General features: G+C 38.8%; 1 protein-coding gene across 3 annotated transcripts; it reads right to left on the bottom strand.

Moving 5' to 3' along the window:
- Window positions 1-23758, bottom strand: map3k20a (mitogen-activated protein kinase kinase kinase 20a). Of its 3 annotated transcripts, none has more exons than XM_053328018.1 (20): window positions 23622-23758; window positions 21212-21401; window positions 20460-20547; window positions 15815-15916; window positions 14649-14714; window positions 14480-14508; window positions 13763-13900; window positions 11934-12020; window positions 11030-11104; window positions 10823-10929; window positions 8470-8605; window positions 4797-4841; window positions 4676-4706; window positions 4426-4565; window positions 4230-4292; window positions 4056-4145; window positions 2034-2150; window positions 1769-1843; window positions 1481-1631; window positions 1-1293 (listed from the first exon to the last, which is right to left on the bottom strand). In XM_053328018.1, exons 2-20 carry the CDS (start codon window positions 21368-21370, stop codon window positions 569-571), a joined length of 2424 nt encoding a protein of 807 aa, XP_053183993.1. In that variant the 5' UTR covers window positions 21371-21401; window positions 23622-23758; the 3' UTR covers window positions 1-568. The 3 variants fall into 3 exon arrangements, with proteins under 3 accessions (XP_053183993.1, XP_053183992.1, XP_053183994.1); XM_053328017.1 differs by having other exon boundaries at window positions 23560-23757; XM_053328019.1 differs by lacking the exons at window positions 1-1293; window positions 1481-1631; window positions 1769-1843; ... (4 more) ...; window positions 4676-4706; window positions 4797-4841 and adding an exon at window positions 6019-7642 and having other exon boundaries at window positions 23560-23758.
- Between the last annotated feature and the right edge of the window lie 349 nt (window positions 23759-24107).

Below are 24107 nucleotides of genomic sequence, written 5' to 3' on the forward strand. Positions count from 1 at the left end.
TGACAGAATGACATTTTTATTTAAACAGCATGAAGTGGACATGATTGAAACAGGGATCATAATAACAAAGTTAGGGACCTGTAACACAAAACTGATTAAAATAACAAGCATCCACCTGGGTTATATGACCATTTTCTAACAGGTGAACCAGGAGATCATGGAAGTCATTGCCAAAAATACTGTGCAGAAAGAGAGTGACACCAAATTAGGCAAATCAGTAAGTAGGCCTATGGATGGCAAGAAATGGTTTTGGAAAATGTATTGATACTGGGTCTGGGCATATGATTGTTTATTTGGTGACTTGAAGAAACTCAACTGATAGATGTATTCTATCAGTTTGATTTGCCATCAGATGGAAGAAACATTTGGAAAGTTTAATAAATACACATTACTAACTGGACCACAGCCAGTTTTTCAAAAATAGAACTACATGGAGATCATAAGCATCCATGAGATCAACAAGCAGTTCATTTTTGAGCATGTAGGTAGACATGATTCATAGGTAAAACTGTTTCAGTGCATGAAATGTTCAGCATTCAAGAAGCTGTCAATTCATGTGTGGGCTACTTTAAGTTCTTCCACCAGCAGCACCACGCCCTCCTCTGCCGCCTCTCCTCTGTCGACCTCTGACTTGTTTATTGTCCTGACGTGGTAATCTTTTCTTTGATTCCACTTTGATCCACCCTCCATCACTGGCTTTGGCCTCTTCTTTTTCCTCACTGGGGTTTTCTGTTACAGAAAATATACCTGGTATCATGGTTCGGTGGTTCTGTGCTGTGACACTGTAACTGTTGGACCGTGTCCTCCCTGGCTGACGTGAAGTTCTGCTGGTTTTATTATGAATATGGCTACCTCTAGTACTGCTCCATGCATTGCCTCTACCCTGCCCCCCTTGCACAGTTAATGTATTACCAAAGTAACTGTATCTGCGGTGGTCATACACTGCCCCAGCACTGAGTGGGCGCTCACGCTCTCTTTCTGACGTGCTCTCTGACGTAGTGCTGGAGGGACTGCTTCCCTTTGACCCCAGATGCAGTGGCGAGAGCTTGGCCGACAGGCTGGCAGTTGGCGAAGAGCTACGCGAGTCATTCCAGGCAGATGCGTGCATGCGGTTTGGAGAGCGACGCACAGCTGCAGCATAAGAAAACACCTGGCTTTCATGTACAGACAGGAACTGAGGGAGAGTGCGGGCATCAGAACTAGTAAGGGCAGTCAGAGCAGTAGTCGATGGCAGTGATTTCTGGGTCATCATTTGCTTCAGCCGTACGTGGTACATCCACGTTGGATCTATATCTAAAACAGAGTACATGCATTGATAGAAAAAGAGTTAAATATATTGAATAAACTTTAAAATATATTCATCATATCTTGAATTTATAGGGAATTCAACAGCAACCATTTTTATTTGACCAACAGAGAAAACCTGCTTTGCAACTCTTCATGTCAACCAAAAGGAGAATACTATAAACAAAACAATTACCAGAGTTAGACCTGCTCCTGGGGTTCCACTCAATGTCAGCTGGTGCTGTTTCGATGACCAGCTCCACAGTCTTGATGTCATCTTGTCCACTACTGTGACTCCAGGTCACAGAGCAGCTGTGTCTAGTAGACTTTGGTGATTTCACATCATTCTATATTGTCAAGTCAAAAGAAAAAAAAATGTATTCTTGATGCACAGGGTTTTGTGATTAAAATGAATATTAATTTAAAATAGGTGATGCATGGATTGCTTTGTGAGCTGCCTCCCACACCTGTTGAAATGACTCACCTCATAATTGACTGTGTAGTCCACTCTCTGGTTCTGATGTATTCCAACGATCCATTTGTCCATCACAAAAGGTGGCTGCATTGCAATAACATTGGTGCATTAAAAAAATCTGTCTGTGGCAATCACGACAGAACAATCCTATAGTTAAAATGCATCCATTAAAGTCAGACAGTGTTTAGCATTGAATAAAACATGAAGAAGGGGTACAAATAATATAATGGGATGCTCTTTGTAGCTTGTTCAGGAAATGCGTTTCTAACGACACCTTAGTCATCCGCAGGACTTCAACATCTTGTCGGTTGGTATTAAAAATGACATCTTTGATGTAGGTTACTGCAACGTCATCTCCATCAAGTTCCAAGTACATTTTCCATTTGCAGTCCTCAAAAAAAAAGAGTTAATTGTGAGACAGTTTTCTGGTAAAGTTAATAATTGCTCTATTCTGTGTGGAGAACTTGGTTACTTTTGTATATAAACCAACAGCACAACCTAGAGGTAGTTTAATGGCAGTTGCAGGTTATTGGCAACAAAGCTTCATACTGTTGGGAAGGACAGAAATTCAAACCAAAAAATAAATATAAAAATATGATGGCATAAGGCACAAGGGGCCAAAAAATGATTAATAATATCAAATGTAATTTCTGTTCAATCTATAAGCAAAGTAAATGAATTGTGAGCTACCTTGTTTAAAAACGGATATTAATGGAAATGGATTCTTCTCCTCACTACACAAATGTCCTGTACAACACAGTGAGAACTGTGGCGTTTTATAAAAATAATTACAGCAGGCAGAAAAAAACAAATGCAACAATAGCAATTATTTTAAGCAGACACTCTTAAATTTCTTGTCAAACATTTGATGTTTTTATTATTAACTGAATCCAAGATTAATTTCTTGAAACAGGAGATTGGTTGATTTAAGATGACAACCTTCTTCTCATGAGTTGCTGCATGCGGCACACATCAAATCCTCACTAGGAGGCACAAATGGGAACAATTCCCCAGCCCTCTTCTCCTGCACACTGAATGCTGACGAAGCAGTAATGATTCTGCCAATCCCCAAAAGCCGGCCACAAAGCCACAGGTCACTGCTTAACCACATAGGGTTCATGGCACAGGCCAATCCATTGTGTGGTGATCACAGAGAAAGACATCAGAGGAGTGGCACTAACACACTCGTCTGAGGAGCCTTCGCCCTCTCCTACATCGTCCCCAGGGGCTGGAAACGGCTCAAAAGGGAAGCTCCAGCAAGCCTCTGGCTCAGAAACACACCAGTGGCCCCGCGCTGGCCCTGTGTCGGCCCTGGACGGTCGCACCGGGGCTCCCAGGTCCATGCTAGTCTAATCACTCCAGCAGAAACAATGTCTGGTAATGATGCCTAGGACCCGAGTGCATCTAATGACAACTCATACATAATTCAGCACCTTTCACTTGGCTGCACGGTGATATCCTCATTAGTAGGGAACCCTCAGTGGCTGTCAGATGGTGGCCGCACAATCGCAGGCCCTCATTTTGTCTTTGAGAAGTGCAGCTGCTTCCATGACATCGCCAGCAAAGAGGGGCGAAGAAAAAAAATGCAGTGCGGGTTTGTTTTATTTAGTGCAAAAAACCTTCCAGTTTGTAAAAACAAGGCTGACACAGAACCTGACACCAGGCAGGGGAAAATAATTAGCTCTCATTTTCTCAGCCTCCTGTTTCCTTCTCCCTGCTGTGTTTTCTACCCACTAAACCACCACATGTCAGAAGAAATGGGAGGCAATTAGCAGGCTCGTTTCAGCCCTGCCGAACACACTGAAAGAGGACTATTTATGATGGGACAATGAACAGCTGAAAGATTAAATAACGTTTGCCTTTTAAAAAGAAAATGACTTCTGGCTAAATGGGCTATTTTTGATTAAATTCAAACAGCAAGTGAAGAGCCACCCTTTCTCCACAGTTTGAGACCCTAACAAAGGGCTGGGAGCAAGTGGAGGTGGATGTGATACATGGCTGAGAATGAAATGTTTATTTGTCTGGTTTTGTACATGTCTAGTGATGCCTTCAATGGTCAGTATAACAGCCATCATAAATGAATCTGCAGGACAAACAGCTTTAGTATGAGAAGTAAAAACATTCTGTGCATCTGGAAAGTAACAAATATTACCAAACCCATTAACAATGTTATCCATTAGTAATCCACCTGATCACAGTAGATACATTTATTGAGTGTTGAGTTACATTAGATGCTCATGTCTGCCGAATATGTTGTTGGAGTCAGTGTCTGTGTATGTTTCAAGTACAAACTTACAGACTTTCCAGTCCCAGGTTTCCAGTGGTACCCAAATACCAGTTCCAGATTTACAGTTTTACTTTTTTCCACCTCTGTCTCCAGCTCATCCTGGGAAGAAAAAGGTTCAAATATGCACTGAAAACTAAAAACAACTCTTCCAGAGGATAAAGGACAAACTTTATAGCAGTCTACCTTCAACAGTGGTGGGAAATGGACGAGCCCGAGGTAATCATTGGTTAGCTTTTCAATTTCAGCCTGCGAAAGAAGTAATGTAAGACCGATTGTTATTCCAAACATCAATAAGTATAGATCTTATTCTGTTTAATGAGACAACATTTGTGGATTGTTGTAAGTTGACAGTTGTGGTTGATGATTAACTATGCCTTGCCTTAAGGTGCATGATGTGACCTTTGGACTTGACTCCCATTTCCCGCATGTCGTTTTCTGTGATTAATAACAGCCTCTTTCCGGTGATGTGATTTCCCTTAAATAGGTCCGCATACAGCTGCATGCCACATGCACTCTCCCCTTAAAAACAGAAAAAGACATAACATCAGTTCACAAATAGAGTCTGAATCAGCCACAGTCTGATTACATTTTATCTTTCATTGTGTTACCCAAAAAATCAATGAACAAACCTGCACCAAATATTTGCTGCATCCAGAAATACTGAAGGAATAAAACGGTCACATGTTAGTTTTTAATAGTAATGTTATTAAAACATGAGTCACTAGAGACAGTAAATACACTGATACTGACCACATCCTCCTCTGTCCATTTATAGATGTCAAGAGTGGGCAGCAACTGTATAGACACAAAACACAAATAGAAATAGCAGCAATAGAATATGGATGGACACTGATAGCATGTGTGTGTGTTTATGACAGACAGATCTCAAAGTAGAAATCAAAAAACTTAAGTAAATGTTATTAAAATGGAAAATAGCCATGTCTTCCTTGTTTTTTAGGCCTTCACTTTTTTCGGGTTATTGTGCTTTGTGATTAAGACGCCTTGCCTCTAATGGTCTATATGAAACCAAAATGTCCGTCTGACTGATCTAACAGGATCTATTTGAATGATAAGTCATTTATTGCTCATTAAATGTAATCAGGCAGAAAGTTGCCAGGCAAAATAAAGATTTCATCATTGTGATCGTGAGACTGGTGTGTAATGACAGAAATAATGCAATGTAAAATTGGAGGAAAGATGACTAACTGAATGAGTAATCCCTATTCACTCTCTTCTTCCCACGACATCTGATAACAGCTCAGTTTATGAACTGAATGCTGGTCTCACTAGACAGTCGCTGCCATACATTTCAGTGCAGCCTCATAAAGCAACTCAGCCCCGCAGCGCTTCCCGCCTCCTCCAGTGCTGCGGTTCGGAAGTAAACACATTCAGAGACACTCCGCCACTGCCAAAGTCTCACTGAAGTGACTAAACATCACTTTTCAAGCCGCATATTCTATTTCACAAATAAACTGCTTGTTTCTTTTGAGACACATAGCATGCTGTTGAGAAAAAGGTACCTAAATCTCATATTTTAAAACTAAGGCTGTGTTAAAGATTTTTGTGTGGGCTCAAGAAAGAAGCGAGAAAAGATTTTGAGTTGGGTATAGTTCACACAATCCTGCCCCCATGTGGACTAAGTGGATGATGGATAACCAGGCCATGAAAACTGGGAATCTCAAAGTGGTATGAAGTTAATATTAGAAAAAGCAGCAAAACAAAATCCTTTGAGAAGAAATATATATTTTACAATTGCATAAAAAATGGTACTAGCCACTTTTTGCTGTGTGCCTATCAAAAAAAGTTTGGTTATAATACTACTACTACTACTACTAATAATAATAATAATAATAATAATAATAAAAATAGTAATAATAATAATAATAATAATAACAATAATAATAGCAATACCATAGAATTCTCATGAAACAATTACCCTTTCATCAATATTTGTTAAGGTATGACTGCAATAAAAACAGTGCAAGATAGACCGAGAAGCAGAGAGTTGAACAATTTATTGACAAACAGTGAAAGATGCAGAAAAATAAGTCACATCATGAAGCTGCTACTTGTATGATTTTGATGGAAGCTCATAGGGACGACTAAACAAATGTGGAAGTTGAATGTTTCAGGATGCGCCAAAGGGGCTGGATTTTCACACAGGGAAATATAAGTGTTGGTAAGAGTCTGTGATAATTGTTATGTCTAGTCTAGTACGTCTAGGGTGATGGCACAAGAGCACAGGCAATGTTTGAATAGGAGTATTAGCTCATGGCAGGAAGCTAACAAGCAACAACACAGCAGTACAGAGGATTACATCCTCATGAGACTGACTAATGATAACAAGCGAAGGGGACAATTTAATGGGCTATGCTCAAGAAAGCATGTCCTTCCCCCAGATGAAGCATAATACCTAACTGAACACTCATGCTAATACGATTTTCTATACTGTAAAGTGCAGGTCCTGAGGCTAATATTGGTTAGGATTTAAAATGTTGTTTCTATGCTGTCTATGGAGGGGAAGTATTTACATTGAAATCTGTATTGTAAATTACTTGGTTAAGCCATGTGGGATTAAAGCTGATCAAACTGCAACTTCTGATGAAGGCCACTTGTGCAGAAGCATTATTATGATAATTGTTATTATCATTATTATAATGGCCTCAGTATTAAGTAATTCTTTATCAATAAAAAAAGAACTTAAAATGAGGGACTGATGCTGACAGTCACACAGCAAAGTTCCTTTCCTGCTGTTTTGAACCAGGGTCAGTCAGAGGAAAAAACATGTACTTTCTCATTTCAGTAAGAGACTGCGTTCAACAACTGCACTCCACCACATCCAGTACAAATTGGCCAATCTTAATGTCAGCAAAATGTCACTTCATCATAAAAGCCTGGCCTTCTCCAAGCAACTGGCTCACGTGGCTCTTTCTTCACAGCATGGCACTATACACCCAGTACATTAGGCATACAGTAAATTACATCTATAATATCCTTGGGGGGGGGGGGGGGGGGGGCTTTAAATATATTCTGTAATAGTGACATCGCTGTGCTTTTTCTGAATGGACATTATAGGTAAAAGTTGTCCAAAGAAAAGGAGATAGTGTGCCAAGATGTTTTCCAGTGACAAAGTAATGAATATTGAAATGACAAAACAATCAACATGACTTAACAAGTAATTCATTAAGAGTTATTCCACAACACCAATCATGCATTAGCTGAGATCACAGTGATTGACAGATGCAGCAGACCCAGCTGTGGCAGCACTGAACAGCGGAGGAGGCTTATTCACTGTCGTCAGACCATGTGAGGCGTCCCATCCCCAGAGTCATGTTGATTTTGTGTCCTTCTCTCACACAGCTGGACTTGGAAGAGTTCTGCTTGGCCTGCATGTTGACCTGCATGCCTGAGTGCAGGACGGGCCGCCCACAGTCCGGGGAAAACATGTCCTCAAACCCTTTCATTAAGGATTGCAGATTCACGTCCTCGTTACCGGAGGCTGAGATCTGACATGACATCTGTGAACTGTTTGACTCCTCCGTCTTAGACTGATAGAACGACTTAGCGCTTATCTTTTTTGTCATGGGTAAGAAGAGCTGAGAGGCAGAGACAGGTGGAGAGTGGGGAAAGAGGGGAAAATATAAAAGAAGAGAGGATAGAAAAGTAATCAGTTTCAAAACCACAGGAAAATAAGAAAAGTAGATAATTTTGAACCCAACCCAAGATGTATTTAGAAAGCTAGATCATAAAGGGAGTTAGCAGAACAGAACAGCAGAGGAAGTCTAAGATAGAAGAAGAAGACAAATACAGGAAACAATTTCAGTGTAGTTGATTCAAAGGTTTTGTTAGATTAGAGAAATAGTGCGATGCTGTGACAGCTTCTACAATATCTACACTGTATACCACTACGGCATTCAGTCACACACGATTCAACATAACGACTGCATATCCTCCACAGGAACACACGTGAAAACAAGGGACAAAAGAACATAGACTACAGGGTTGTGTGTGATGTTAGGGATGGTGTACATCAGTCTTCTTTGCATGCAGAATATAAGATTTGGAGTTTGAACTGCAAGTCAAAAGCTGGACGCTCATGATTCAATATGAATTCTCGTTAGGAATGCACTCACTACGCATCATGATGCAAATGTTTTTGGCAAGCATGTACTACACTGCACATGAAAGCAGTGCTACTAATTATATTTACTACCCACAATGCGCTTCCCCCTTCCTTATGTGCTCTCCAATTTTCACTTCACCCCAGAAAAGGATCAAGATCTGTCATTCTCTTAATGGCAGTGAAGAAACACACAAAAACGTGAATACCGGTGGGGGGAAAAAAAGTGAGGTGTTGTTGTGACCTGTTGTGCACCGAGGGTGAAGGTGAACCAAGGTGAAGAGGGTATGATGAGGAACTTACCGGGCTGTCGGATTGTTCGATGAGTTTGCGCTCCCACATCTTTAGACGCCGCTCTCTCTCCTTCAGCTCCTGCTCTTTAGTGCTCAAGTCTCTCTCCAGCTTCTTAAGTCTCTCAAGTGTCGCTTCAATCTCACACCTAGACAACGACGGAACAAAGTCAACAATTCGGAAAATATCTCAACATTACTGGGATAGAATACATGAGATACTCTAGTATTGAAAACATTTTTTACAATATTCTTATTATTGTCATTGGTTCCTGCGAAAATGACCAAAACCAACAATGTATTTGTCTGGCTTCCAACACTTTCTGACTGCCCTACCCTGTTTGTGACACTCAGCTCTGACACCGAGCTCATTGTTTCTACGGAAGATGTAAAACTTTAAAATCAAGTCAAAAATATTTATAGTAAATCTACAATGTGAAACTGTGGCTCTCTGATGTGTTTTTAATCATCTTTGAGTAACTATGGAGATGCAGAGGAATAAACAATATCAGACTTTACCGTTTTTATAAGATCAATTCATTGTTGATTTTGGTATTTTTTATTGTGTGTGTTTACAATTTTAAACAATTAACAGAATTAAAAATAAGTGGCACAGCTAACGTGCCTGGACAATAACCAGTGACACATAATAAACAGAGATAAAGATCCATAATGCAGTGGTGCCCTGCAGTCTGTGTCTGATGCTTTGGATGCTCAGGACTGGACAATGTCTCGTGTTCATGCTGGGGAGGTTTGTTTTGTCCACCAGGTGGGGCTGCACAGTGTGCCAAGGGAATCCATGCTGAGCTTTACCTTAACAAAAACTTTGTTCTCACACTCTCTTTTCATAAACACAAGTAAACTCAGGCAGGAAGGCACGTTCTTACTCCTCCCAGTCCTCCCAGTGCCTCCACCCCAACTCTCCCCACTTCAAAACCATTTCCACTCTTTCTCCACTTCCTGTTCGTTCTCTTGCTTCCCAGTTTCCTGACAGACTTTCTCTGCACTTCATACCTTCCTGTCTCCTGCAACTTTTCCATACATCAGATATGTTTATACTTTTTTATGTTTATACTTATGCAAACACACCTAAAATAAATAAACACATTCTCTCTTTTTCCATCTCACCCAAACATTTGCAAGACGATCCTCTTTTTAACCTTCAAGCCTGTGTCCAAACTAATACTGAGTGTAACAAGAGACTTCTGTTTAGTTTTACAGATGTGATATTGAACTAATGGGACTCAACTTACATTTACTGTCTTCCCAAGTAAGGAACTGATATAAAACAAGATATTAACACAGAGGTGGTGCTGTAGCATCCATTTTTAAGTGCTGTTCAGTATTAAGAGACTGCATATGACATGAAACTATGACTGTGAGGTTAAAGTCTTGACTTTAATTTGAGGATGTTTATCCACATCCGATGATGACTGTTCATACCGTACATACCATATAAGGGTGATAATCGCTATGATGGCTTCACTGCACACCCAATATGGATGTGAAAACTCCAACAAACATTCTTAAAACTTAACTTCCAACTCTTTAATCTGAGTCACTGTTCAATTACCATTAGCTCAAGGTAAGCCAAAATCATGAATTACAGTGTCCTAATACCTACTGCCTGCACTGTATTCTGTATCTACTCCTAGGTGAAATGCACATCAGCTAACTGAGCAAAATAATAACAAGCACAAAAAAATCTCTCTGCTCCGGTCAACATAACACATCTTTGCCCTTTCTGGTGCTCCAGCCACCCACAAGCCTCTCCTCTTTCCACCATCAGTCAACTAAAATGATAGTATCCATCCTCTTGGGATAAAATAAACTTGTGTATATGTGACACATATTCTCTGTTTCTGTTTTCCAGCATTGAGATTCACTCCAACCTGCTTCACCTGCAGATGGCTGCCTGGACATGATGCTACCAGCACAACTTCTGAGGAAAAACCTCAGAGCAAAGACAAGCCCCGCCGAGAGGCAGACAGAGAATAAAGTAGCAGCTGAGACTCAGGCTGTGCTGAACATCACCAAACCTCCAGCTGCTCATACAGCCCAATTAAACACTTCTACTTGAAAAAGATGGTGATTATTTTTAGGGCCTTATGGGTAAAGAGAGGAAGTATATCCAGATGGATGATTCTTTGGAGGTTTTTATGCCTTTATGTAGCTATCAGTGTAATTATTAAAGATCTATATGCACGATCTCAACTCCTTTTTTTGTATTTCATAGCGCCCATCAGCTACATTTCCACATCATTCTTTGAAAACAGTTGCACATTTCCTTAGGCTGAGGCAGTATATTAGTTTAAAAAGAGTTATAAATACATTTACTTGGCCTGTAGAATGACTGATCACATTACCTCCATTCAGCCTTGTTGTGAAGGAAAGAGTTGCACTGTTCAGGAAGTTGGCTGTCCTTAGACATGGACTCCAAAGTGGAGAGAATCTGCTTGAACATTGGCCTTTCCTTAATTGGCAGAAAAAAAAACATTTGCTCTGTATCTGATTCAAGTGAAAATGTATATGTTCTTCGATTGCATGCTAATGTAACTCAGTGGATCACTCACTTTTGGCTCGACTGCCCAGCACTTTCTCATGAGCTCAGCAAAGCTTGCAGGACAGCCACTGGGGATGGTTAACCTCTGAAACAAACACAGAATTAGTTGTCAGGATGAAGGAGTGATGATTTAATGTAATAGTTTGATATTTTCTAAACTACATTTATTGACTTTCTTGCCGAGAGTTAGATGAGAACATCACTACTATTATTTCCATCTGTTAAATATGAAGTTACAGCCAGGAAGTGCTTAACTTAGCATTAAGAGTTACAATAAGGGATAAAAGCTAGCCTGGCTCTGTCCTGGAATCTCCGCTGGTTGCCTGGCATGGATATGGTGAACCCTGTGGGATGGAGGACAAAGGCCCTGAGTTGAGTCTAGGCACTGGTCTACTACTTATCTGTAGACCAATAAACTAAATTCTATATACTGTAAATGTGTTGGGTCTGGCCATATTTGGGCATGGCTCAACCTGTGGCATGGAGGACAGAAACTTCAAAATTGAAGGGAGCATAATGTCAGCAGAACGTGTACTAATTATTCATTCACTTCTACTTGATCAAGTAAATAAACCTTTTCAAAGCAAGACATCCTGTACTGTCTACTCTCTCCACTGACATATGGGCTGCATATTTAAAAATCAACAACACTGGTAGTAATATAGTAATATTTTTTGGCTTTGGAAAAAGCTACAATAGCTACTTCCCCCTGTTTTCAGTATTTATGCTAAACTGAACGATCAGGCTGGTTGTTGTACCTTCATATTTATTCCATAGAAATAAAAGTGTTTCTCCTTTGCTAGGGGAATAAGTGTATTTCCCAAAGTAATATAGTAATTGTCTGTCTTTAAACAAGATATTTCACAATTATGACTCCAAAAAGGGACATAAGACTTGAATGAAGTACATTATACCTCATTCTTCTCTACCACCAGCCAGGCCACTTGTAAGCCTTCCAGGCCTTTGAAGGGTATCTCACGGGTGAGCATTTCCCAAAGCACCTGTAACAGAAGTCATGAGATGAGGGTATAAACAAACATCAAATACTATAAAATGTTATGCATACATGTATTTGTGTGCACTGCCAGCATGAAACAGCTAATAATCAGCTGTTTTGGTCTAAGATGTGGTAGGCTTTCACAGAAAAAAATGAGAAATACATAAATACCACTGAGCAGGTAAGTATGTTTTACCTGTTTATACAGTATGTGTATTCAAATACTGTATAAATAAACGAATGCAACATTTCAAAAATCAATTAAATTATTCACCTTAGATTTCTAGCACCCATTAAAGACTGTTGATAATTTGTGTTCTTTTCATTTGGTATTCAGCAGTGTCAGAAAAAACAACCTGGGTTTACATCTCAAAAAAATGAGATCATGAAAAGGTGGAGGAGAGACATTTTTTAAACACGCTAGACTCCTACAGCATATGTGAACCATCTCTGTGTTTCTGCACTTGCCAGCTGCCTCTCATTACATGTATACACTTTACTGTAGAAATCAACCCCCCAAAAATGTAGGGAAACTGCATGCTTAAATTTGTAATCATTTTGGAGTACACCTGACATAAAAAGCAGTTATGATTGCAATAACTTATATTATATTGATTGCAATAACTTGTTGATTGCAATAATCTGTCGACTTCCCACTAACATCTGAGGAAACGTAATCCAAAGGATTTTGTTCATGTGTTGGAATTACACATCAGTGCTTAATTCTTGAATAACAGGGGCTGCAACTTTGAAGTAAGTTAAAACTCAAAATCCAAAAGCTGTCAGACAGAAAAAGACAGATTTTGACACAATTTGAGGGCAAAATTTCAGAAATCAACCAGCATGTATAAAACTTAAAGTAAATGATACGTAAGAACATTCCTGCAAAGTCTCTGTGTGATTCTTAACTCACTCTTAACTGCAGCAACATATCCTGTAAGTGTTGTGAAGGCCTACAATCATGTCTACCCACAATACCTTCCTTCATGTACTAAATCAGCCAATAGGACTCCAGGGGTCAAAGGTCAGGGTTGATTAACCATTCTCTAGTTATCATTCATTGTATCCCACATTTTAAATACTTAAATATATTGAAAGATACAATAAGGAAGAATATAAAAGTATGAGCCTATGATAATTTTATATTTTAACGATATCAAATATGCTACTTGGAATATTAATCATATGTGTAAAACTAATAAATGAGTTAAACACAGGTATATTAAAAGTTTTAAAGATTAACTTGCAGTGTTTCCGTTCCCTCTCTGATATAAAGCAGTCTGTTTCACCTCTGAACAGCTGTGGTCGGACGTGGGCCTCTAACCAAAACCCAACAGTGATGTTATAGTGTTAACAACACATTGGAGTACACCTCTACATCACTACAGCAAGATGAGACGTTCACAACTGGAAGCCAGAAAAAACTATAATACCAGTATTTAGTTGCTCTTTACCTTATAGTCAAAAGAGTCCAGAGAAAAATATGTTATGTCCAGGTTTACTTATTCATTGTTGCTCTTTTAAACTCTTCAGATTTCTTGCATTTCACCACCTGGCCAATATAATAAGTATTTTTAGAATGTATATTTGTGTATGGTTGATGTGTACATTAGTAAAATTGTGATCAATTTATGCTGAATCACATGAATTGGGGGTTATCATGGCTATTGGGATAGGCCTCAGGGTAATTTTCTTTGTTGGAAAGTCTATGTCCTCTGTTCATGTAACACAGCTAAAGTCACTCACCACACCATAGGAGAAGGTGTCACAGGTCTCAGACACAGGCAGGCTCTGGATCACCTCTGGAGCCATCCAGGGAAACGTACCCACCAAGGACATATGTGTTGTGTGGGTCAAAAACTTGGATGCTCCAAAATCACAGATCTGAAGTGATAAAAAACAGAGTTGAGACGAATGTTGCAACAACAAAAAACATGTATTTTGGTGTCTATGGACATATTATTATATGTTATACATAAAAATAATAATGGCGGCTCTGATAATCTCCAAGTATGCATATGTTGGTGTTTGTAAATAGTAGAGATGTGGGTGTTTACTGTATCCTAATTAAACATGCGCAGTGTTTGGATGTCCCTAAAGAAAATCCTGGTCCTGATATTTGGAGATTCTCATAAGTTTTCTATAATATAGCCTACTGCCTCTTTTGCTAAAAAATCTTCATGGTTTTGTCATGGGTTTTTGAAAAATCTGCTCTCTCTTGGCCTCATCTAAGGCGCACCAGTAATGCTGTCAGGGGATTCTTGTACATGCTAAGTTAGTCACTGCCCTCTTGTGTTTATATCCTGTAGCTAGATAACACACCAGTATATTTCATGCACATAATCTTTTCAAATTCTAAGCTGAAGTTTTCAGCTAACACACATTTTTCAGCAACATTTTCAGCTGCACAGACCTGGCTCAAGAATTATGTTTCTGAGACAAAAGTGCATATTAAAAACCTACCTTGAGAACTCTGTCTGCAGCTAAAACAACTGGAAGAGAAAACAGTATTTTAAAAGTCAGTAAAAGTTGGTATTCTGTTCAATAATATGTAGCATTCACATACTAATTTATGTATGTATTTATGTATTTTGAACACAGTAACATCAGTCTGATAGATCAAATCTGTCACCATTTCTGGACTTCAGGTCTCTGTGGATCACCTTAACAGGGGCCTCTGAATGTAAGTAGTGCATTCCTGAAGAAGGAATAAAAATAGTTAGTTTTTTTAGTTGAAACATACATGTTTCTCATCTGTTACACACACTATCCATCCATCCTTCAAACATTCTTTAGGTTTATAAGATTATTCACGAGATATCAATATTGTAGATCACAATATGTTATGAGTCCTGCAGAAACTGGCTTTGACAAAACTGCTTGTAGTTAGTATAGATTTTAACTTTGAAACTGAAATGGTTAACATCAATATGGTCATTCCTCAGAGTTCAATCGCTCTTGTCCTGTTTACAATCATTATGAATTGTTGTAGCTTATCAAAGATATACAACAAGAACGTGCAGTGTAGAAAGATATTAAAACATGCTTGAGCTCATTTAGAAAAGGTGCTACTATCATATAATTTGTCCACCAGAGAGTTCTGACATGTTTACTTTTTAACCTGTTAAGTGTCTCCTTCAGCACATATCTGGGTCACACTTCTTTTATGACAATTTTAAGGGATCCTTAGTTAGATGAGAAGATCAGTGCCACTCTGGTATTAATTTATGATTCAAAGCTGAAGTCAGGAGGTGATTAGCTTAGCTTAGCCTAGTTAGGCTAGAAGCAGGTGGAGCTAACAGCTAACCTGGCTCTGTCTGAAGATAACAAAATCAATTTCCTTTTAATCTATTAATCTAACAGTGGCTGGGAACAGTCACTTCCTGGAGTATCCGCTGGTCACCTCACAACCTCACAGTGATGACTCGTTCACATAGTGAGCTTTATAGATGCTGATAGGTGGATTTTTATAGATATGAGAATGGTATAGATCATCTAACACTTGACAAAAAAGCAAAACATCTCAAACTATTCCTTTAAAAGAATAAATATTGGCTTATACACAGACTATACTTTGTCAGCCCAACAATTCAGTATCCAATGGCCAGTACCAGTCAGGCTATAGTTGTAAAAATGTCGTAGTTTATCTTGGAACCAAATGTTACCTGTTGTACCTTTAAGATGTGAGTTTGCTCTCAGTGACTTATCTTTATACAATTAATGATAAGTTGGTAAGTACTCTTGTGTAACATTTGTTCTCTAATATAATCAAAGAGAAAAAATTAATGTCAGTCTTACCTCGTGCAATCTCCGCAGCCCATGTCATAATCTGTCCCATGTCCATTTCCTCACTGTTGTCACTGGACAGGTAATCATATAGTGATCCACCACTTGCATACTCTGTGGAGAAATATGATTGAACTGAATGATACCAAAATATAAATAAACATTTGGGGGGGAAGTATGACATTTTGTGACTTCAAACTGCCTTACAGCCACAAAGTGTTGCTCTTCAGGGTATTGCATCAAACATATGAGTGCAGTATGTCGGAGCATTATGTGAAAACAATTGAAAACTGAAATTGTGCCAGATGACTCCTGGAGGCCAGCTGACAGTGTCTTGTTTACAGATTGCTGCTGTCACTGACCTGTCACTGTGGATGAACTCAATTTATCATAATGTAACTGAACACACTGAGACCCCCACTGTTCCCTCAGAGACCCAAAGGACAATTGGTCAAATTCTGAGGCTACTAAAAGACAAAGAAATGATCTTTCTTCTTTGTTCTCAAAAGTATAATACACCTGACATCAGTGAACCTTATGGACCTTGACAATCGTACCCATCACGAGACTGACCATGACACAGAGATAACACTTGCATAAATCCTTTCTGAATGACAGATATATAGAACAGGCAAACATTTCTATCTGTAGACTATCCTATAAGGTTATGATTATAAAGATTATTGGATAAAAATAAAAGCACTATCTCATAAAAGCTACAACAGCAGGAAACCTCTATTTGTGCATAATAACCCAATCAAGGTAATATGAACATACACAGGCACCAGAAATCTAATTAACACAGACACACACACACACACACACACACACACACACACACACACACACACACACGCGCGCGCACACACAGTACGCCAGAGCATGTGCAGTGCAGAAAGTAGGGCATTATTTTAAACCTGTGTTGTAGATAACATTAAGTTCAACTGACTGCACCTATGTGGGCGAGTGACAGCCTGTCTTCTTCTGTACTTCGCACTTCAATATGTTCATCCACATTCCACAGATAATATGACTACTGGGCTAGCTCTACTGTAAAACTGCACTTTCATTTTAGTCTCAGAGTGACTTCTAAAGTCACACAGGAGTTTTAATTGTCTCTTGTCAAACAGCCTTGCAGGGTGTGTCAGAGTTTAATGTACTCCAAATTAATAACAAACCTTCATTCATTAGCTTTATGAGGCTGCTGAGTGACAGCAGCAATTGTTGAACTCTTGCTGGTCAACAGACAAAAACAGGTTACTCAAATAGGTTGCAGGCATTGGCTGTTAGAAAGAGAGAACTGCTCAGCTTGATGCTGTACTCTATGTCAACAGTCAACACACAGGAAATTTATAACAGTGCAGATGAATGTTGGAAATGGCATGGTTAGTATGGCCATAAACATTGTCCTGTATGTTCTGCTTTGATTAATATAGACCAGCACCTTGACAACAAAAGCTTTCTCTTTCACAGCTGCAAAATACTGCAGCCCCTGCCAGGTTGCCATGTTTGAGATGTTTTCTCTCAGACTCTAAAACTGCAACACACGTGTATGCACTCAGGGAAGATTTTGAGTCTAAAACTCTCAGTATTTAAAATGAAAACATATGTGTTCCTGTTATGTCAGATTATTCACAGCTCAAGGTTATGAAGAGATACAAAGGTTTTGAGCATTGCTGGTACATAGTGTCATGTAGTCTTGTAAAAGTGTGTGTGGATAAGATCTAAAAATGTAATATTATGCAATGTGGGTTTTTACTTTAATTGAATCATACTAAATTAAGTCCTGTCATTGATGACATGATCATGATATGAGCTCACTTTCTAAAAATGTTTTTGCTGTGTGATTCTTTTTGTTGTCTTACACAAATTAACAATTTTTCAACTTTGTCTTAAATATACAATAGTCAGGTGCAAGTGGGAACCTCTAAACAAGGTTTTCGTGCTGTGACCATCCCTCTTGTTCATACTGACTTTTAAAAGATCCCTGCCAAATGTTCTTTTAATGGAAGTGATAAGGGCCAAAAAACAGTAATTCTCCTGATAATATGAGGCTTCAGCTCTCCAAGTTTGTCAAATCAAGTGGATATATTCCAAAGTTGCACCCTTTCGATCACCAGTTTCCCTCTTTTTTTATTATTCCTCCACTGGAGCTCAACAGCGAAACACTTGATCAGCATGCTTACCAAGTTTTCCATTTCAGGACAGTGAAGCTTGACCTGACATGTTTTCCACTGATGTTTTGTTTACTGAATAATATGAGCACTTCCACTTAACTTATCTGGGATCCATCACAGTGAAGATCATCATGCCCACTGTTTATTCTGTGATATAACTGTTGTGTAGTAACGTGGTGCAGAAATCATCTTTTCTCTATTTACAGCCAATTGCCTTATCCTCATTTGAGACATTCCTCCTCCATCCATAGTTCTTACTACACAACCCTCCAGGGCTCCCATGATCACAGGACTTTAACATGAAGAGAGGAAAAACATCAATCCAGTGGTAAACAGATACATGCAAATAAGCTATTGATATGTATATCAATTAGATTAGTCTTTTAAATCTACATTGTATGAATGCGTGGAGGAAAATAATGATTATATGGAGGGAAAAAACACACCATGAGCTTCTGCATAAATGTTTCCCAAACCTGCTAATACAGTCATATTCTCTTAATGAAATTATGAGAATTGATGGTGTGGTTTTACTTGCATACGCAGAAGCAAACTTTAAGCACTTTATATGTTTTTAGTTGTTTTTATCAGAGAGATGCTCTTCTGATTTCTGATTACATACAATATAGCTCATGTTCCTGTAGAGTTTGCCGCTTTGGACAAACGCCTCTGCATGCCTATGTTACGTAAGATGTTATGTTTAACGGTTCCTGGATATTGGGGCTGCACATTAAAAAAACAGCAACACCCATGATCATGGCAAAGAAACAAATAAATTCATATTAGATAACACGTTGAAAACATCTGATTCAGTGAGGACAGATGTGAACTCTGAACCTCACATGTATCATTTTCAGTGACCAATCGAACAAAGAAGATCTTGTAAGCTGCACTATGGGACGCTTTGTATTGTCTACATGATGAAAGGAGGGGAAACTCCCCATTCAGGATGTGAGGGGGGGCAGTTACATGTTTTATTGACTGTTTTCCTTAAAGAGAAGGTGACCTATGCAGCATGAAGACAAGACATTTAAAATATGACCTGTGGGGAGACACATGCAGTATTGCCTGAATGTCCAAGAACAGAAACTGTATTTCTTTCTCCACAACAAGTGGCTCAGAAGTTAAGCCTTTGACGTAGAATGAGGAAATGTTAAGGCCTATAGAGCAGCTCCACATCTATGTAGCTTTTTGTATTAAACTACTGATTTAGGGCTGCCTCGTGGACATATAACTGACAGTGCACTGTTTGTTCTTTCAATAGAAAACTTTTGTTTGGCTTTTCAGAAAGATGGTTACAAGTTGTACAACTGCAAAAAAGTCTCAATAGCATATAGTGAAACAATTTGTCAATTAGTCGATAAGTTTATCGGCAGAAATTTTATTTTGATAATTGATTAAATGTTTAATTCATTTATCAAGCAAAAATGTCACATATTTGCTGTTTCCAGCTTCTCAAATGTGAGGTCTTTCTGCATTATATCATTGTAAAGTAGATATCTTTGAGTTTGGACATTCGGGGTGTTGTATGGTAATGAACACAGAACGATTCTTATTCTCTGGTTATTATATGCTAATTAAAACATACTTATCAATATAATATTCCATTTCTGCCAAGTCTGTGCCACTAGATGCCACTAAATTCTACACACTGCACCTTTAAATCAATTATCAGGTAAAAAACGCCCAACTTTTGTTGGTTGTAGTTTCTTAAAGTTGTTATTAATTTAATAATGTGTGGGTTTTAGACTGTTAGTTGGACAAGCAAGACACTGGATAATGTGATGGATATGTTATTTTTTGCTCCAGGATATTGTGATTGTCATTTTACATTGTTTTATGATGTTTAATACCAAATGAGTTATCTATTAATTAAGAAAAATAATCAACAGACTAATCAAAACTGAAAACAATCATTAGTTGCAGCTCTAATTACTTGTGTAGTAACATAATAACTTGTGATTCTGGACAGCAAACAGCATGTCAGTACAAACCAAGATAAGCTGCAACACTCATTTACTTCCCAGTTTAGCCTTATCAACAAAAGGACAAAAGAAACAAGAAACAAATAGGAGTGTAGACTGTTCAAAGAATCCAGTTAACGGTCTGAGATCCAAATGCAGATGTTTATCAGTGAGAAACTTAACAGGACAACCACTACTCTTTTGCCAAATGAAACTTTGTCCATGGACATCAAGTCCTTCTTGTTTTCTGAAGTTTACTGCTACATTAGCTTTAGAGGTTGCTTTGCTCCTCTCAGCTTCTAACCTAGACAAAAAAACAGGAGCACACAACTACGTACTGTATCAATGTGTGCACTTCCTGAACCTTCTGGCATTCACTAATGCTTCCATAGAAACCTCTGAGCCATTCAACTGGTGCAAACAGATTTCAGCAGCTGCGTTTTACAACATGATGTGGTCCAATAGATGTGTTTTTTAATGCTACTTAATAACAAGATATAATTTAAAAAAACTTACCAGTGACAATTCCATAATTGGGAGCCTCAACAATGGCGCCATAAAACTGGATGATGTTACGGTGGCTGAGGACACTGAGGATTTCAGCCTGAGCAGGGAGACAACATAACTTTTTATGATGAAGGGTCTTTTAATACAAAAGTCTGTAAATCATGATGTCAGCGTCTAAAGAAAAAATAGAGTATAGAGGATGTAAAGTAATTAAACTAAGCACTGGCCGAGAAAGATCATTGTGAAACCAGAGAGAACAGAAACCCGACAAAACCAAATTGTTTAACTGTAGCCAAACACTATAATTAAATGAACAATTGCTTCAATGTGAAAGGATTACATTATTATTTTCATCGAACAATCATCCCTCCAACACTTGAGTGAAATTGAATGGTGATCTTTTAGACTTTCACTGAAGAAACGATGAATCATTTTCTGAACATCCCATCACAAGGCCAACAAGTGTAATACAATTTCCCTGAAAACATATCAAAGATGATTCTTTTTTTGTCTTTAAGATAATGAGCTCGTGCTTTGACAGAAGTTTCAAGAACAGTCTGTGTTGTAATTGGGCCAAATACATCCTCTCATTTGGCAATAATGTTTCTTTTGCAGCACAATCCTCAGAGTGGGGGAGTATAATGACCATGAGTGATGGGTACAGAAGTCACCACATCCCGCTAAATGGGGTAGCAATTAAAGTGATTACTATACTGACAATTAAAAAGTATATGAAAAGCCCAGGCAATTATGACTCCTACCTCATTCTCAATCTTTAGCAGTTTTTTCACCGCAACCTCTTTGTCCTGGGAGATCCACCTGGCTCGGTACACGCTCCCGAAGCTGCCACCGCCACAGTTCTCGTAAAAGAGGATGTCATCAAACTTGATTTGCACGAAGGAGGCGCTATGAGACGACATCTCATAATGACACTCAGCACCGACTCAGCTTCTAGAGGATCACAAGGGAGGGAGGAAGTCGGGTTTGCTCAACAAAGGTTACAAAAAAAAGGACTCCTGCAATACACTTCAAAGATTGAGATGTGAGACAGGACTCCAGACCCCAAAAGAGGCTGCTGTGCCATTAGCTGATACTGCATGCGGTGTCAGTGTGATATCTCTGGTTTGACGATCCCCTGTTCCTTTGTCTACTCCACACACAGTCCTCATCATCAGTACCAGTAAGCAATGAGCTCAGGGTCCAGACTCTGCTTGTATAAGGACGATGGCATGCCTGGTATGCTGTGATCATGCAGCCAAAGTCACAGACTATTCCAGCACAGCCTACTGTGTTCAGTACAAGTAAGGCCACATGCAGAGAGAAAGAGAAGCACAAGTATCATAGCAGGAGAAAAAAAAGTGATGATTAAATGTCTGTTTTAAGACAAACTCTGGAGCAGCCCCCCATATTCTCTTGTTCTGTCATCTTCAAAAGTTGCTCTTCCTATCCGCATAGAGGCCACATATGCAGTATTTGTATGAGGCACAGTTAGAAACTTAACGCTTCCACACAGATTATTATACCATCCTTTTGTTTGTTCGTAACAGCATAAAAGCATCTTGTAAAGAAGTAATTCCATCATTACAGGAAATTGTAGCTCTGTTATTGTTAATTTACAGCTGAGCAATTACGGCTTTTAAAAGGCTGTTACCTGGGTCTTCATTGGGATTGCTATCCATCCCAGCGGGAAATGCCTCCATTGTCACAGAGGGGAGCCATTGCTTTCCTCTGATTTACTTGTATTCATGCTATACTTAGCCCCACACCAATCTGCTCAGTGGACCAGCCCCCACAGTATTGTCTGTCCACTCAAGACGCCAGGGTTACTGGGATATGGTAGCACTCTGGCACTCCTCCCTGCCAGTTCTCACTTAATGGCAAACACTGCAACAATAAGGCCCTGATATAACCATATGTCAAACCGCAGGTAGTTTCTGCGATCAAAACTAAATGAAAAATTAATTACACAAAGCAGTGACCTGCCAGCTTCCATTTCACATCTTCACAGTCAGCAGCATGGTAATATGCAATAGCAGGGTTATCACATGTTGACAGCACAATCGTAAACACTAACCGATGATTTTACAGTGCATGAAAGATGTATTTTAAAATGTAGGTTGCCTAGATCTGTGGTTCTCAAAATGGGGTCCAGGCACCCCCAGGAGTCCTTCAGGGATTCCAGGGGGTCCCCAGTAAACAGGGGAATCATTTATTTTCTACTATACTATATATGATAGCACTGGGTGATATGGAAAAATTATATATCACAATATATTTTATATCACAATATTTTTGACCAGATACCTCAATATACTGCAAGTGTGACAACATTGTGTTTTGCCTAATTGAGTGTGTATGTAATGATTATGTAATGACTAAGTGGGTAAAGGCAAATAGCAGAACAGCTAGAATAGTCTGGTAAATTCAGAATATTAAATCACCTTTAAAACCAGTGAACACATATCACAATATTACAAAATCCAAAATCTAAGACAATATCTAGTCTGATATCACACTGTCAATATAATATTAATATATAGCCCAGCCCTAATACATAGGTAACACAATGACAGGAAGTATGACTATTTTGGTAATTGGTTTCATGCACTGTATGTAATAAAACATCTAAAAGCAAAAATCCTATCAAATGGGGGTCCCTGGGACAAAATCTTTATAATTTGGGTCAGATTAGGGGTCCTTGAAAAAGTCTAAGAACCAGATTGAGGCTTAAATACCTTGAGTTATAATACATTGTAAACATTTAACAAGGCGGTATCTTGATAAGCCGTATCACAGAGACATTAGATAGTATAATCTATTATGATTACACTTTCACCAGAGTCCCTTATAAAAACACAAGTTTCATCTGATCTGTGTGACAGTGCGCGACCCTCAAATATCTGTAAACCAACAAACATCCTGTGTAGCATACTGTGACCCTGATGCATGCCTCAGAAGTCAACAGGAAGTAAAGCTAAATGTAAGACCAACTGTTTATATAACATAAACTTTATACTAAGTAGTCTAGTGTACATACGGATGTCAGTAAAGCTACCAGCACGCACCCAACTTTGACACAGTCAGTCAAAGATATGATCAGCATACATACCGACATTAAGTGCGAGCTTTCAAGCTTCAAAGCAGGTTAGACCGCGCAGAAGACAAACTTACAGTAAGAGAAAACTAATAAGTGTTGATTCCAGGAAATCTCGTGATGTTTTTGGTTTCTCCTTTGACTCCACGGTGGTTTTACTGGTTACACAACTTCTTCAACAGCCGCTTCGTTATTTCACCAGCGAACAGACTAGACTGGCCTCCCTCCAGCAACAATCCTGATGCCACCAGCTCCCCCCGCTGGATTAAAGTGGGACACACTCCCCTGGGTCTGTCTTGTTTTTCAATGTGAGGTCCACGGTCCATTCAGGGATCTCAATGAGTTTCATAAACGTTCTATATAATAATAAATATAACTTTGAGTTATTAGGCTATATTGTTTCATTGTATTTCATTTAAATCTAATTCAATTTCAGTATTTGAATTTGTTTTACTAATAGTATATGTGTAAATCACTCTGAATTTACCTGTAGGCTATGCTATTTTGAGGTGCCGTACAAATGAACTCATCTAATCTTAAAAAAGCCTACATATATTTGAAGT

Source organism: Scomber japonicus, chromosome 11 (genome assembly GCF_027409825.1).
Source record: "Scomber japonicus isolate fScoJap1 chromosome 11, fScoJap1.pri, whole genome shotgun sequence".
In the NCBI taxonomy this organism is placed as follows: domain Eukaryota; kingdom Metazoa; phylum Chordata; class Actinopteri; order Scombriformes; family Scombridae; genus Scomber; species Scomber japonicus.

What these genes read in the sequence shown, in the direction of transcription:
- map3k20a (XM_053328018.1), bottom strand. Translation starts at nt 21,370, where the DNA reads ATGTCGTCTCATAGCGCCTCCTTCGTGCAAATCAAGTTTGATGACATC. An exon ending in CAATTATGGAATTGTCACTG is followed by an intron (nt 15,917 to 20,459) that starts GTAAGTTTTTTT and finishes ATTTCTCCACAG; the next exon opens with AGTATGCAAGTGGTGGATCA. An exon ending in GTCACATCATGCACCTTAAG is followed by an intron (nt 4,293 to 4,425) that starts GCAAGGCATAGT and finishes CTTCTTTCGCAG; the next exon opens with GCTGAAATTGAAAAGCTAAC.